Source organism: Excalfactoria chinensis, chromosome 1 (genome assembly GCF_039878825.1).
Source record: "Excalfactoria chinensis isolate bCotChi1 chromosome 1, bCotChi1.hap2, whole genome shotgun sequence".
Lineage (NCBI taxonomy): Eukaryota > Metazoa > Chordata > Aves > Galliformes > Phasianidae > Excalfactoria > Excalfactoria chinensis.
This window is the reverse complement of record NC_092825.1, coordinates 38,077,724-38,092,776: the sequence shown is the minus strand read 5'-3', so window position 1 is coordinate 38,092,776 and position 15,053 is coordinate 38,077,724. Positions and strand designations below refer to the sequence as shown.

Here is a 15,053-nt window from a genome sequence, read left to right as displayed (position 1 = left end):
AGTTACACATATATCCTAAGAATACAAAATCTTTCTTTTATATGGCATAGGAAACCCTTCTCACTGATACAATAACAGCAGCCAAAACAACATCAGAACAGACGTGGGTGACAGCTGTCAGTACACAGTAATTTCAAGATCCACTATTTCATGAATGGCTGCATTACTGAGCATAACTGGCTTAAAACCAACAACTGTAAATGTTACAATTCTATCCTAAAACTTTCAGTATTCACCTGATTTTTTATTTTTTTTTTTCCTTTTTATTGCATGTTTTAGGTATTTCCTCTGTTCTGCGTAAAGGAATTCCTTACCTACTTTTGATGCCATGTTTCAAAACTACATGAAATGTTTTTATATTCTTGTTCCTCATACATTCATTTGGCAAGACATTTTTTCTACCATGCGTAATGCAATTGCAGTCTTTCACTCTTTCCTAAATTGATGGCTTTGTTTTAACACTGTTTTTAACCTATAGTTTGTTTTCATGCTTTAAGTGCCAAAACACAGATCTGCTGAAAGTGGTTATCTTCTTAAATGTTCATTTTAATTTCTATCTTAGAATCAGAAATAGCAAAGCTTTTTCTGCCCAAGGATGCAGGAATCTTTCTGGAAGACAATTCGATCTTTAAGACATTTAACTACTTTCTGGACTTCAAGAAAGTCTGAAAATGTGTGTTAACATCAGAATTCCCAGCTATGAAAGTGTTTTTGCATTCTAAATCCTGTAACCACACTCTCTACATACAAACAGTTTCCAGACAGCTTGTGCTCTGCTCTCCCTTTTAATGTTTGTTCATAGCCTACTATTTCTCCCAGCTGGAAATAAAGATAATGTGTTGAGCACCTCTCTCCAAAATGATTTCACACACCTGTACATATATATGCAGCATCCTGCCTTTGATTTAAAAAGAAGAAAAAAAAAAGAATTAAACAGGTTAAAATATAAACATTGAGTTTGCCATTAGAAAATTTTACAAGCTGCTTGTTAGTTCACTAGTGACATATCGGTGGAAGACACTGATGTTACACTAAGAATTCTCTTTATGCACTTCAAGATATTTCTCATACAGTGAAATCATGCTTCCAAAAGAAAATAACAATAAGTGAGTCTCTGAGAAATGATGTACATCTCCCACAAATAAACTATCTAGGCTCTGAAAATTGATAATATAGATGTGAGTGAGCTAAGTGCAAGTTAAAGCAATTATTTGTCTACTTATCATTTCCTCTTCTGCTGATGGTTATTACTAACATTCTTCCCAACATGCCAATATATTTTACTGCTGCTTCTCATTTAATTTGTGCAACCGTAGACAAAGCCTTAACGCCCAGTATTCTTTATGTATCTTTGTTATATCCAATTTAGAAATACATGCTATTTCTTTTGTATGATAAAGGTACAAGTAGTTAATCAATGATTTTGAGATTTACTCTGAATTTGTTATGTACAGTCACATTTCACAAGACAAAAAAACAGAGCTCCTTGTTACAGGAAGATCTGTTAGCAAGACTGTAATATGCTTTCCCTATAAAGTCTAAAAACTAACTTGCATTTAAATTGCACGTAAGCAGTATGGTTTTCTAGCAGCATAGTTAGCACAGCCTTACCATTGTATCCTGGCACTGGTTTTCCTGCCTGTCCAGGCGGAGGCGTTGTAGAGTTCCCCAAACCAACACATGAAGCAGTTATTGGAGAACCAGATTCTGTTAAAAGAAAATAAGTATAGGTAAGATTAGTAAGTTAGATAAGATAAATTCATCACAGAAATTTGCGTTCTTCACACGGGAAGTTGTTCCATTAATCAGTAGAAAATCCAAAATTAAAATCTTCTGCATTACACCTGTGGCTTATTCTGCCATGGTCACACCACAGCAGTAGGAAACTGCCTACAGCAAAGCCATGATAAACGCTGTGTGTCGTAGATGCATTTCAGCATTTATTTCACAAATCAATGTTCTATTCAAGAAAAAACAATAACCAATTCTTGGCTGATCTTATCGCTGTAGGGCAGTATCAAAGTATCGGTTGTTCTATTGTGGAATCAGAAATTTCTAACAGTTCTGAGGTCTGGAAGGTTAATAAATGCAGAACCTCCAAGACAATATTGGTCAATATGACCATAGAGAAGAAGGTAGCCCCTCACAAAAAAAGCACTGTAAATAATTCAGGTAAGTCAGAAATGCCTCTTTTATAATCCTGAAGTTCTCATTAGTATTTCTTGATGGGAACTACTTCAAATAATGAAAAGGCTCAAAAAGAACTAAGGTAGAGAACTCAGACCTAAATTTCACGTGCTGCCAAAATAAACCTGAAAAGAATACTCTAAGGAATGGGAATCAAACTGCTGCAAGGCTTTGTGATCATAGTCCAGCTGTTTTCTATTCCTGCATCTAAAAACATTGTAGCTTTACTGTTCACAGCATTATTAGAGGTTTTGTGTTTGTGGGGTTTTTTGCCAGAAGACAAATTTCTCCCAGTTTTTGAACCTTAGAAAGATATTCCCCTAACTGCAGACAAATAAATTAAGCATTTGCACTATGTACCTTTGCTCCCCGCAAGGAGTCCACAGAAGGCAAGCAGGTCTGCAACTCCTGCTGCACAGCTAACACAGAATACCTTCCTCACACAGCATGAATATCCCCTGGTATGCCTACACCTTCCTAATTATCCTCACAGTTAGGCAGCTACAAAGTCCTCCCTTTTCACTTGCCCTCATTTTTTCTCCCTTAAGAAAGCTCAATTTCACATGATGCTGTTATACTAGAAGAGTTATGATAGGAAGAGGAATAAGGAACAATTAAGTCATACAGTAGAGTCTAAGTGTAAAGAAAGACCAGCTGTTATCCTTCCCTTTTCTGTAAGAAAAAAATACAGAGAAATTTCTTTTAAATGTTTCTGTAACTCTGAGATGTAGGAAAAAAATAAAAGTGTCTATGTGGCTGTAAATATTACCAAGAGCACAGCATGGCACCAGTACTATAAAAATGTAGTATTATAACTCTGGAGATGTCCCAGCTCTCGGGTTGCTTGACCTGGAATTCATAACCCACATTAAGCTCAAGCTTCAGCACAAATAAGCAGGTTTGTGTTGACCTCTGTTTTTATCTCTGATCAGCATGGCCAAAGATATTCTCAGTTCTCTTGCATTAGAAGTCACTACAGTTGTTTTTGCTGTGGATTTTCTCAGCTTCCATAGTACACCCCTGCCATCTCAGTTCTTTAATGACTAGTCAATTCCTACAAGAACAAAACTGCCACGTGCTTCTGTACTTTTGAGTTAGGTGTTAGTAGGTAGCTGAAAATTAGCATTAACATCGCATGGTTAATCTATGGCCTAACTTCAACTGTGGACCCACTCTCCATGTCAACACAGGTAGCCTAAAAAGTTGACTTGGTTGTTTGACATTTCTGTTTTTCTATTTTTCTACACAGTGCACTCCCACTCAAGCACTAATCTTGTTTTTCCTTCCAAAAAGCTGCAATTACAGAAGTGACACATCAGCAAGATCTAAAGCAGCCAGTCAATGATCATACCGAAGAGAAACCGACAATTTATTCAGCTGTTTCAGAGCTCTATTTTCTGCTTAATACTGAGTAAGTTGTTGACCTCAACTTCTTTCCTCTCTTCCTGAGATAAGAATGAAGAACAGAATATTCCTCAGCATACAGTTAACTGGAAAAGACAGTAGAGGGGCAAGTTTATTTTTTGACAGCATTAGGAGGAGAGAAGGACTCCTAAGTGTTGTTCTTTACATACTGTACATCAAGAACTAAAAAGCATACTGTAACAGATTAGGTGAGAAAGACATTCTATAACCAAAGCACAGTAATTAGATTCACTGCTGAGTGAGAAGGATCAGTGTACCCTGGTGCACCGCTAAGATTTAGAACAGATCAGGAACTGACAAGCACTTCAAACAGCAGAGCTCCCAATCAGAGAACTCTGGGGAGAGACAGAGAATGTGTGAAATTTCTGAAAATTAGTTTAGATTTGCTTGGCTCTCTGGTACACTGCTAATGAAAACTATGTGAACTAAAATGGAAATCATTCCTTGTGACACTACTTTCTTTGTGCTTCTGCTTTTTGGAAAACAGTCACCAGGACTGCATATAAGTCCATTTATTCTAAACAAGAATCACAAGTACTAAAACTTTCTCAATAGGCCTTTATAACTGTTGTTGTGCCTTCTATTGTATTCTCAACTACCTGTGGAAATACATCCTTCTCATATTTACCAGTGCTCTAATCTCTGTGCTGTGTATTCAATTCCCATGCCTGAATTAAGGAAGGAAAAAAAAAAAAAAAAGAGGACTTTTGGTGTTTAGACCCAATACTAATTAAGAGAAGACACCCCAGAAGTATCCACTCTTTGTGTTAGGTTTAACGGTTTCTGAATGCTAAACATTCCCTTACAAAGTAGAAGCACCAAGGAATACTGTCAAAGTGTAGCATGGATCTTTGTGCTTTACATTTCCTGGGAAATCAAAGTGTATCTTTCAAACAGGATGCTGGATTGAAATATCAATTTCCCAAACCTATCAGAAAACAGCAGCTGCTTTTCAGGAGAGTGTTATTCATCAAGGAGAAAACAACCTGACTTGAAAGTGGAACTGAATCAGAAATCTAGATGAAAAAGAAAAATCAACGTTGTTCAAAACAAAACAGAAAAATAACTACTGATGAGGACTCCTCATCAGATATGTGTAATACAAGTACTATGTAGTCTTTTTAATATTTCCAATAAGCAAGGCCACTTAAAAGTCTTTGGTCTGAATTAAACTTGGGTCAACTCATAAATTACAAGACACAGATCAGAAAATAAAACTCAGGAGGAGGCTGAAGAAGGATAGCACTTGTCAAATGGACATTATATTCTACCCACCTCTTAAACCAGGTTTTGAAATAGACAGATACCCATCACTTGTTTATACTTGCAGATTCACTGAAATTAATTTGCAGTGTTTCGATAGATTTCTAGTGCTGAAATCTTTAGAGAATTGAATATTTCCAGTGTTACAAATAAAACAGCAGATCTGTCTTCCGATCTGTTCTTTCAACACACATTTAAGAAGCAAATCTTCCACTCCCTATGCAAGCAAGTCAGCAATCCTCTGGCTGGGGAAGGCTCTTCAGAACAACTGGACCATAAAACCAATTTCGTTTCTGCATAACACCTTATAATGTGACAATGAAACAGCTATTTAGAAGAGCAGTGTTTCACAACTAGCATGTAACTACATTCAACATCTGCTTTGAGTTATAATGGAGGAAATGTATCTACCTCCGAGAATAATGAAAAGCACTTCACTGGGATTCGCAAGACAGAATCACTGAGAGATTGTCTTAAAATCATAGCAGTTAAAATGTCCCAAGTCCCTCATTATGTTTTTATTTTCAGCACAGGGGCTGATCTAAAGAAATTAACTCTCAGATTTCAAAGATGCGACTCTTCATTTTATCCTACTTCACACATACATAAAGACTTAAAGAGATTTCAATAATATTGAGTTATACTGGACAGTTAATGGATAGCCTGATACAGGCACTTCTGTTGCATTTGTGTCTCTGACAGCTAATCTTACATTAGACAAAGTGCTGCAGATGCAGAAACAAAGAGTGAATTTGCTTACAAGCACTATGGGAAGTTTGTATGGGTACAACTGACTTCTTGCATAAGAATGGCTCTGTCTTCCCCATGCCTGCTTTGAAGAAGCCAAACTCTGCCAAGTTATTCAAAGCTACACCTATTAAGTTCTATGCCCAAAATTGTCTTGCTCATTTGCAGTGCACATTCAAGTTCAAACAAAACAGTGTTTCAAAATAACTCACAACATTCAAGGTGAAAAATGTCCTGTACAGCTTACAGTGCTGATAAATTACAGTTCCTAAACTGTGTCTCGTGTTCCTGAACACAATATACACTGCTGACATACTTTATTCCCTGAAGGATGAACTAAGGGAAAATACACTGCATTCTGATATGAATATTTGAGTTTGGGCTACACTAAGTGACTAACATAAGGCTACCTGGTTTTGATTTGTTAGGTTGCAAGAGAAAGATGATGAAGCATGCAGAAGAGGTGAGGAGCTCTTATGGAGCAGGAGACAAAAGAAAAAAGGAGCAACTACCATACATTAACACATAAACAAACACAATGCATGTAATGAACTAAATTCTTACTGCAGCAGGGCTGTTTTCAGCCATTTCTGCCATTCTCCTAGCAAATCTGTCATCTTGGACGAGAAGTATTAAGGGAATTATAACAGCTGAAGACTACACAGATAAGACAGAGATACAGGTCCATGGAAGGGAGAAAGGTTAGGTAGTACTCATGAATGAATCCATCCACACAGCAAGACAGCAGCTCTGAAAGCACTCTGCACATGCTCTCTGCACACAGTGGTCATTTTAGTTATGCCAGAAAAGGTGGAATGAAGAATTCAGTAACAGGAACATGCACTCCCAGCATGGTGACTAGTGCTGGGCTTTCCCCAACAGAACACCACAATACCAGACAGATGTTAGCATTCAAAATCTACATCACAGCATACCATACTGTTTCCATATAATAAAACCAAATCTAATGCATCACAAAAATATGTACTGGAGAGGGACAGATCATCAAATACTCATACAGACCTTAGGTTCTTCATCCTTCAGCATCAAACTGTGCAAAAATATCAGTATCCCAGGTTATTCTTCATCAGTAAAATCTCAACAACATTCCATGTCTGCAACTCATTAGCAGTACATGGCTTCACTCACAGCTTGTAATTAAGCATGGTTAAGACATAACAGACTCTAGACAACCATGCTGCAGTGCTTGTAGCCTAAACACCACTTCAATCTTACATTTACTGCTCTTCAAACAGAATTTCACATACTCTTTTTACAGTATAACCAAGTCCCTGCTGAAGGTACTCAAAGACATCAACTGTCAACAGGTTTTCTTCATTTCTTCCCTAGAAGAGATACATTCCCTGCAGAGCTTCGGGTCAATGCTTGAGACATGGTGAAGTACTATTGCAAATATATACCAAGAACAACAGGCGTGGGGGCATTTAACTACAAATAATCTGATCCTGATTAGTCATGAACATTAAAACAAGGAGATAACACCTGGTTACTCTTATCCCAGAACAATATGTGGTGAAAACGTTCACAGGTTGGAAGATCCCAGTTGAGTGTAATGTGATGCTGGGCTGTCAGCTGTTAAGACTGCCAAAATAGTACATAGTACAGATGCATCCATAATGTCCATGTACACTGATAGGCACTGATCTTTACCACCTTCTAACCATAAAAACTAATGAAAATTACTTTTTCAGATTTCTGATAATTGTATCATGAAACACCAAATTACTTTTACCTACTCTCTCTTCATTTTGTGTTGCCCTGTCATCAAATAAAATAAAATTTAAAGACAGAGATTGTGTTTACAGAAATCCTAATCCTAACTGTTCCCAAAGTCTTTAGCTGGGTATTGTAGCAAAATCTAACACAGAAATGAGAAAAGCCACAAAGAAATCAACAGTAACTGAAGAATCTGGAGAACTGTAGATTCTTAAGGATTCCCTGATTCAGTTTTACCAAGTGTCAGAAATAAAGCATAAACTTAAATTCAGCAGATAAATTCCTGAACTGTGATAGAAATTATAATTCATTTCTCCTCCATCTGACTACTCTTAACTTACTCCTTGTGAATTAAATGCACACAGAATCAATGCAACACGTATCAGCTACATACAGAATGTCAAAATATTGTGAGTAGTAGAGATCTATTCTAAAATCAAAATGCACAAGAAATATTGTATTTTAGGAGAGGTACACAGGTTGAGTTATATGTAAAATACAGATTTCTATAGTTATCCTTTTCCATAGGGAGTTTTTCAGTGTCTTACAAGAATGAGCAAAGCTAGGGTTTAAGTACATATGCAATTAAACAGCTGCAAAGGAAAAGCTAGAGCTAGGACTTCCTTGCTCTAACTTCAGAGACACAGCCATACTGAAAGCATGATCTTTCCATCAGGTTGCTGGCAATTTAGATTACATTCATTGGGCTGATCAGAATGGACAGTTTGTTACCTTGTGGTGGGATGGCTGCAAAACATGTCTGATTATCTCTCTATTACTCTACAAAACAGAGGGTAACACTTTCCTAAGTTAACTGTAACCCTTGAGGAGAAACAATTGTGCTGCTTAACTCACAGAAGTAAAATTAAATCCAAGTTGTGTCAATCCACTGTGTTGATTTGTATGTAGAACCCTAAAAACTCTGCTTAATTTTTACTTTCTCTACTGAAACTGTCATGTATAAAATATCAGAAAGTTTCATGGAAAAAAAGGCACAAATAGAAAATGAGGACATTTCTACAATAGCAACTAGAGAAAACTGGAAGACCTGTTAATTAAGCAGACAGTCCACTACAAATTTGCACAGCAGAACCAGTGCCTAGTACAAAAATTTGCATTTTTTTCTGGTTACAGCAAGTTGCTGTTCGTTATTCACTTCCATTTGAAGTTTTCTTTATTCTTTTTATTCCTTACTGTTAAGTAACATCAAGGATGCTTAATCAACAGCACAGCCATACTCTACAGACGCTATAGAAGAAGAGATTACTCCCTGAAAGGCAGCAAACACAAAAGAGAAAAGAGACACTGTGACAGCCATATTCATATTCATTTTAATTATCCAACACATGAAAAAGGCTGACTTTGCAATTAAAATGCACAACTGGGCAATCAGTTGCAGAGTTGACTTCAGCTGATTTAAATACGCATCGGTGCAGATCACTGAAAAATACTCTTGTTATCATTCTCTATCTTGTCCCTACGATCCCAACTTTCTTTTTTCCAGCACAAACTGCTTTCATATGGAACTGGATGACCTGATGCCTAGGATAGTTCCTGCCCAACACTGCTCTCCGTGCAGCCACACACATGCTAGGCCAGGTCTAAAAGAAAGGATGCGAACATTGCCAGAGATTGCACTTACCATTCATTATACCACAGACACAGCTACACAGAGCCAAGCTGTTTCTTCCAGCATGTTCAATTTAGAACAGGAACAGGAACATAACTACCATCTCCCCCACAATCTACATTTAGTCTAATCTGTAGCTTAGGATATTACTTCACATTTTAAATGTCAAATGCAACACAGGTACTCATTTAAGTGCTTTCTCTAAGTGGGCCATTTCTCTGGAGCAGAGCTTTAGCAACAATTAGCTTTCCCAAAGTTCATGTAGGTAGTTATCTTTTTTGTTTCACTCCATATCCGACTGCAACCTGCAGCTGTGTTGATGGATGCCTCCCACCTCAGCTGGGAGGCAATTTCCAACCTTTATAAGTGAATATAGTATTATATTCCCTTTTGCACTGATTAAAAAATATTTTTAAATGAACAAGGAGGCATTCCCATATTAGTAGGCACATATGCAGTGCTGAGAATGACAGCTTCAAGCTTGTTTCCACAATCTGGGAATTATCACATTAGTATTAACTGTGGAGGCATCATCACACCTGTACAACAATAGCTGCATGCAGTGAGCCAGAAGGAGAATACTTCCCTCATTTCTTGCAAATGTAGAGAAGCAGAAGAAAATTAAAGCTTTTTGAAAATCTGAAAACTGTTTCTCAAAAAAAACCAAAAAACCTCCATTTTGTTTATAATTATCTTCTGAAGTGCCTCAAGTGCCCGACTTTACAGGCTTATTTTTAGAATTTCAAAAGTCAGATGAAAAACGAGCAAATTTTCCAGTATTTTCTAAATGCTCCAAAGCACTTGTGGGCATAATGCATCTATTATCATGAATATATATTACACTTGTGAAGGCCAAGTATTTCTTGTGTGGCAATTCCATTGTCATATCCAATCCATTCATTTAAATACAAAATCAAACCTCCAAAACAGTAAAACTCCCTGAAGGTTTCCTCTCACAATTCTATCCAAACACAGAACACATCACACCGTGATGTGTGGGGTAATGTACACATATAAAAGTCTACTAATGATTTCAAAGCACATCCAAACAAAATGTCTGGAACAGTTAGCTATATGCACTAATTAGCTAACTTAAAGGTTGGTGGATCGTGAAAATTACTAAAGTCTTCCAAAGGAGGAAATAACTTCAGTTATTGAGAACTGGCAGGCTAGTTACAAAGCACCAGAAATTTATGCATTCATTCTGTAAACACATCAGGCTCCCTTGCCTCAAAATGGTAATTTGTAATGTACATTTTATAATTTGCCGATAGCAAAATGACAGGGTTTTTGGTCTTGTTTTGAAGATGTCAGATAGCATATCAGGAAATGCAATGAAATATAATATACTTTCAGATTAAAAATGAATTTCGGATTTTTATTTTCTTCCTAATGCAATATCATAACTGATAACACGATGAAATACCAAGAGATACATGGAGATTATAAAAAGTAATTACACATCTCAGTGCTAACCGTTTCCTGTTCAATCATTCTGGGAAATCTTAATATATTGTATGCATAGTAATACTGCCAAGACAGAGAAGTCAGATAAAATCACCACTGTGAAAATCAAAGCTATTTTTTCTATATCAGGATTTAACGTCTAACAAACTCCTCTCCCTGCCTTCAATAGGCAGCCTTAGATCTCACAAAATGCACAGGATTCATGCAGCTTACTTCTAGCACTCCACAAATCATCAGAGAAAAAGAAAAATAATCATCTACTGTACACTAATGAGGGCTTTATTCCCTGAGCAACAAAAAAAAGCAGTTGCCACGCAACAAGAACGATCAGCAACCTGTAACATCTTCACTCACATACAAACCGGAGGTGCTGTCGTCACAGCTGGTCGCTTTCAGGCACTTGAGACTGTACTACTCTCACTTAACATATCTTCTAAGGGTGTCCCCACTTCTTCATCTATCCTGTACACGCTAAACATTGTTCATGGATGAGCTCTGTAACTTAAAGACTGATTTACAGTTCTTTCGATCATATCAACCATATAAATAAAATTTTAGAAAGGAGAAAGACACACGCAATGTTTCATTCATATTAATGCACATCCCCTGGATGCATGTGGAAAGACAATTTGAAGTGAATAAGATTAATAAATACTGAGAAATTGGTGTAAAATGGGAACATGAAAGCTTAATAGACACTTTCCGGTTATTTTAAATTAGAAAGTGTCAGTGTACATAGGACACAAAATTGAGACTGCAGACCAAATGGCACATCTGATATGGAACTTCTATCCACACAGAAGAGGTGCTGACCAGTGGGAAGAGAACAGCCAGGAGGAAAAGAAAGGCTTCCCAGCAATTTAAAAAAACAGAAGAGCATGCTTGTGTTTTTCTAAGAGAAGGATATCATCCAGGAAACCACATCTGAGAAACTACAGGCCTGTTAGTCTCACATCTGTCACTGGAAAGGTGATGGAACAGCTTGCTTTAGATGCCATCTTCAAGCAATTAGAAGAGAAGGTCATCAGGAATAGTCAGCATGGATTCACCGAGGGAAAATCATGCTCAACCAACCTTGTAGCCTTCTACAGCGGCATCACCACGGGGGTAAATGGGGGGAGAGAGCAGTGAATGTCATCTACCTTGGCTTTAGCAAGGCTCCTGATACCGATTCGCACACAATATCCTGATAATGAATCTGACAAAGTATGTGACAGGTGAATGGATGGTAAGTTGGTCTGAGAACTGACTGACATGGTGGTGATTGGCACAGTCTAGTTGGAGATCTATGCCTAGCAGTGTTTCCCAGGTGTCAGTGCTGGGTTCGGTCTTGTTCACTATCTTCATTGATGACCTGGATAAAGGATAGCATCCACCCTCATCAACTACGCCAATGATACAATGCTGGGAGGAGTGGCTGACACACTGTAAGGCCATGCTGCCATTCAGCAAGGTCAGGACAGACTGGAGAGCTGGGCAGCAAGAAACCAGATGAGGAAAACAGAAACAGTTTTAAATCCAAACCACAGCACTTCTTCCCCTCACTAAACCACTACCATTTTGCAGCCTGGGATATACGAGTGGATTCTGGTCTCCTATGTTCCATGGTGTGAAGGAGTTGCTTCCTCTCTCCCCCTCCAAGTTTGAGTGGTAGCATTACTGAAACACTGAGAAACACCAAGTCCTTTCCACAAGTTGGCCTTCCCAAAACAACTCAATCCAAATTACCTGGCTCACTAGAAAATAAATCCCAATTTAAATCCACATCACTTCCTGAAATTGCATTGAATTGCAATAGAACAAGTGTTCATAATCTTAACACCACAATACAAACCTCTACACAGAGACATTAAGAACAGCCACATTTCTTCTTTTTCATTGCATGAACATCTGTTAAAAGCTCAGTCATCCAGAACATGATACTCAGAGGCCTCTGCAGCTCAGGGATGAACAGCTTTCTGCACAGTAATTTCCACTTTTAAACAACTGCTCTGTAGAATACCAGTTTCCATCAAAAGAAAAATATGATCCCTGTCTACAAGATACAAACAACTTTAAGAAGCAAAAACTGCATCTGCAATGAGGTACTGATACCTTAAAACAACAGCCCGAATCCCACCTCTTTCACTTGAGTTTTGGATGCCTTGGCTGCATAACTCCACAATTGCATCTCTGGCTATTAAAAAAAAATACAATAAAAAATCCAAGAATTGACTCTTGCTGTAAATGAAACAGCTGCCCTTTAATTTAGCTTTCCGTTTGCCTTTTACTGTAAAAAAATATCTCATCATGTTAAGGAACTCAATGGACTAGAAAGCAAATCTGCATAATTAAGATTCATGCAAAACAGATGACTGAAAAGCAAAATGTGGAATCCAGCTGTTAAATGCGGGGACATGAAGTCTGGATAAACAAGGTTATACAGCTGAAGAACAGTTTTGTAGTGGAAACCTAGAGAGATTACCTAACAGAAATCAGCTGCAAAATCCACCTTTCTGGAAACTCACAATAAGATTCTGCACAATGTTGCCAAGACAACGCAATGGAAACTGAAGACAGGGGACCAGAATATGCTGCCTGAAGACATTAATAAACTCTTCTCCTTAAATGACTGTAGTAGGAAGTAATTCATTGAAATATATTGCAGTGAGTATACTTAACTATGATTCTTTTTTGTTAAGTACTGAATGCAACGGTGTAATTGTTTTGTTTGTATAGTCCTAATAAAATACCAGTAAAACTACTACCCCTGTGAAATTACATGATAATAATATGTATTAATAAAAATAGTACCAACAGGGAAGTTTCATGTTTTTGAGAGAATACACACAGAAGAAACAAGTACAGAATAGCCTTGGCTGAAAAGGATTACAACGATCATGCAGTTCCAACCCCCTGCAGTGTGCAGGGTGACCAACCACTATATCAGGCTGCCCAGAGCCACATCCAGCCTGGCTTTGAATGTCTCCAGGGATAGGACAGAAGTGATAAAGGAAATTAATCGTGCTACAGAATTTTGGGAATTCCTGACAGAGCACCCAAGATCTCATTACAACATGCAAACATGCACACCCCAACTTCAGCAGACATAATTCAGCAAGCACTGACTTCTGTCATAACCCCCACTGTAGACACCCATTCCCTGTTGGATAAGGCAGCTTATATCCATGAAATAACCTTCTCACATTTCTGCCTGTTAGTGAGTTTATGGTCAGGACAGTTGAGGTAACTGCATCCTAATATAAAACATCCAACCTGAACCTCCTACACCTGCATGCTAACTTAGATTTCCATTATATAAGGAGTACACAACCAAAAATAAGAGTGAAACAAGTCTCATGAGTGGGATTTTACACCCTTCAAATTTTGTACCTCAATTTTTAGGTTTGTTTGTATTTCACCTGAGTTTTCCCGTATGTCCTCAGAGCATCAAACCATTTTTGTCTGAAAATATCAACAGGAAGAAAAAAATCTCTTCACATCCTCAATTTATTATGATGAAATGAAAATCTAGGTTGCTAACATCTGAAAAATTAAACAAAGATGTGGAAGACTCATTTATTTCTACTACAAATACTGAATAGCTACCATGAAAGCAGCTAGGGAAGTTTAATGGAAGTTTTTAGAGCCCACGCTTGCACAGCTCCTCACTCTCTCACTTTTGGTATGTTTTTTTCTTCTCAAATTCAAAGCTAGATCAAAAACCAAGGCAATTTAAACACACCTTTCACTATGCATTTAGCGCTCTCCAAGGAATACGACAGTGGGTACTACCTACACATTATTTAGGTTACTTCAATTTGATTTGGCAAAGTTCCTTTTGATGTATTTAGCTGGAATACTGACACAAAGCAACTGCATCATTTCCTTAAAACATCAGTACACAGAGAGACTTATAATGAGGTCTGAAACGATCTTTTGTTTCCCTTCACAAATATTCAAAATATCACAAAACGTAATTATGACAGGTAAATTTATTTCTGAGCAGAAAAATTGTTTTCTAACACTGTTTTTACAGTGGCTTCCTGAATAGCTTAGGGCAAGATACCTGTCTCTCTCAATTTAATGTCTGTCAGGAATAATTTTATTTACTTCTCCCGTGTGCTGAAAGAATTAATGTGTTGCATTTGCACAATTACTCTGAAGATGAAAATGGCTATTTAAATGCTAAGTGTCATTTTATATAAATAAGCAAAAAGCACCTGTGTAAATCCAAAACAAGATTATCCTCTCCTTACGTACAGATGAGTACAGGATCTGAAAGTACTGTTCTTTCACCCACTGCCATGTCTCCAAAGGAAAGATGAAGTGTTTAGCAGTCCTTACTTCCTCACATCCCACTTGCAGATCCTGTGACATACCTTTCACATCTTTTATGATGTCCTTCCTACACTTGCAACACAAAAATTCAAATAATAATTAAACAAAAAAGTTACTGATGAAGGCGTACTGACACAAATCAAAGATGTTATCAGGTAGGTTTTACTGATCTAACCACTTCAAATCCTCTGTTAAAGCCTTCTCCCTTCTCTAAGTACTGTTTCAATTCATAATGATTCCATATACTCCATATATCTTCCCGAGACAAAAAACAAAG

General features: G+C 37.4%; 1 protein-coding gene across 4 annotated transcripts in view; it reads right to left on the bottom strand.

Moving 5' to 3' along the window:
- ACSS3 (acyl-CoA synthetase short chain family member 3) overlaps positions 1-15,053 on the bottom strand; it is a 75,044-nt gene that overhangs the window by 16,935 nt on the left and 43,056 nt on the right. For all 4 annotated transcript variants that reach the window (XM_072345413.1, XM_072345422.1, XM_072345439.1 and 1 more), the window contains one exon: positions 1,612-1,707. In XM_072345413.1, coding sequence (XP_072201514.1) covers positions 1,612-1,707 — 96 coding nt within the window. The remainder of the gene's footprint in view (positions 1-1,611; positions 1,708-15,053) is intronic.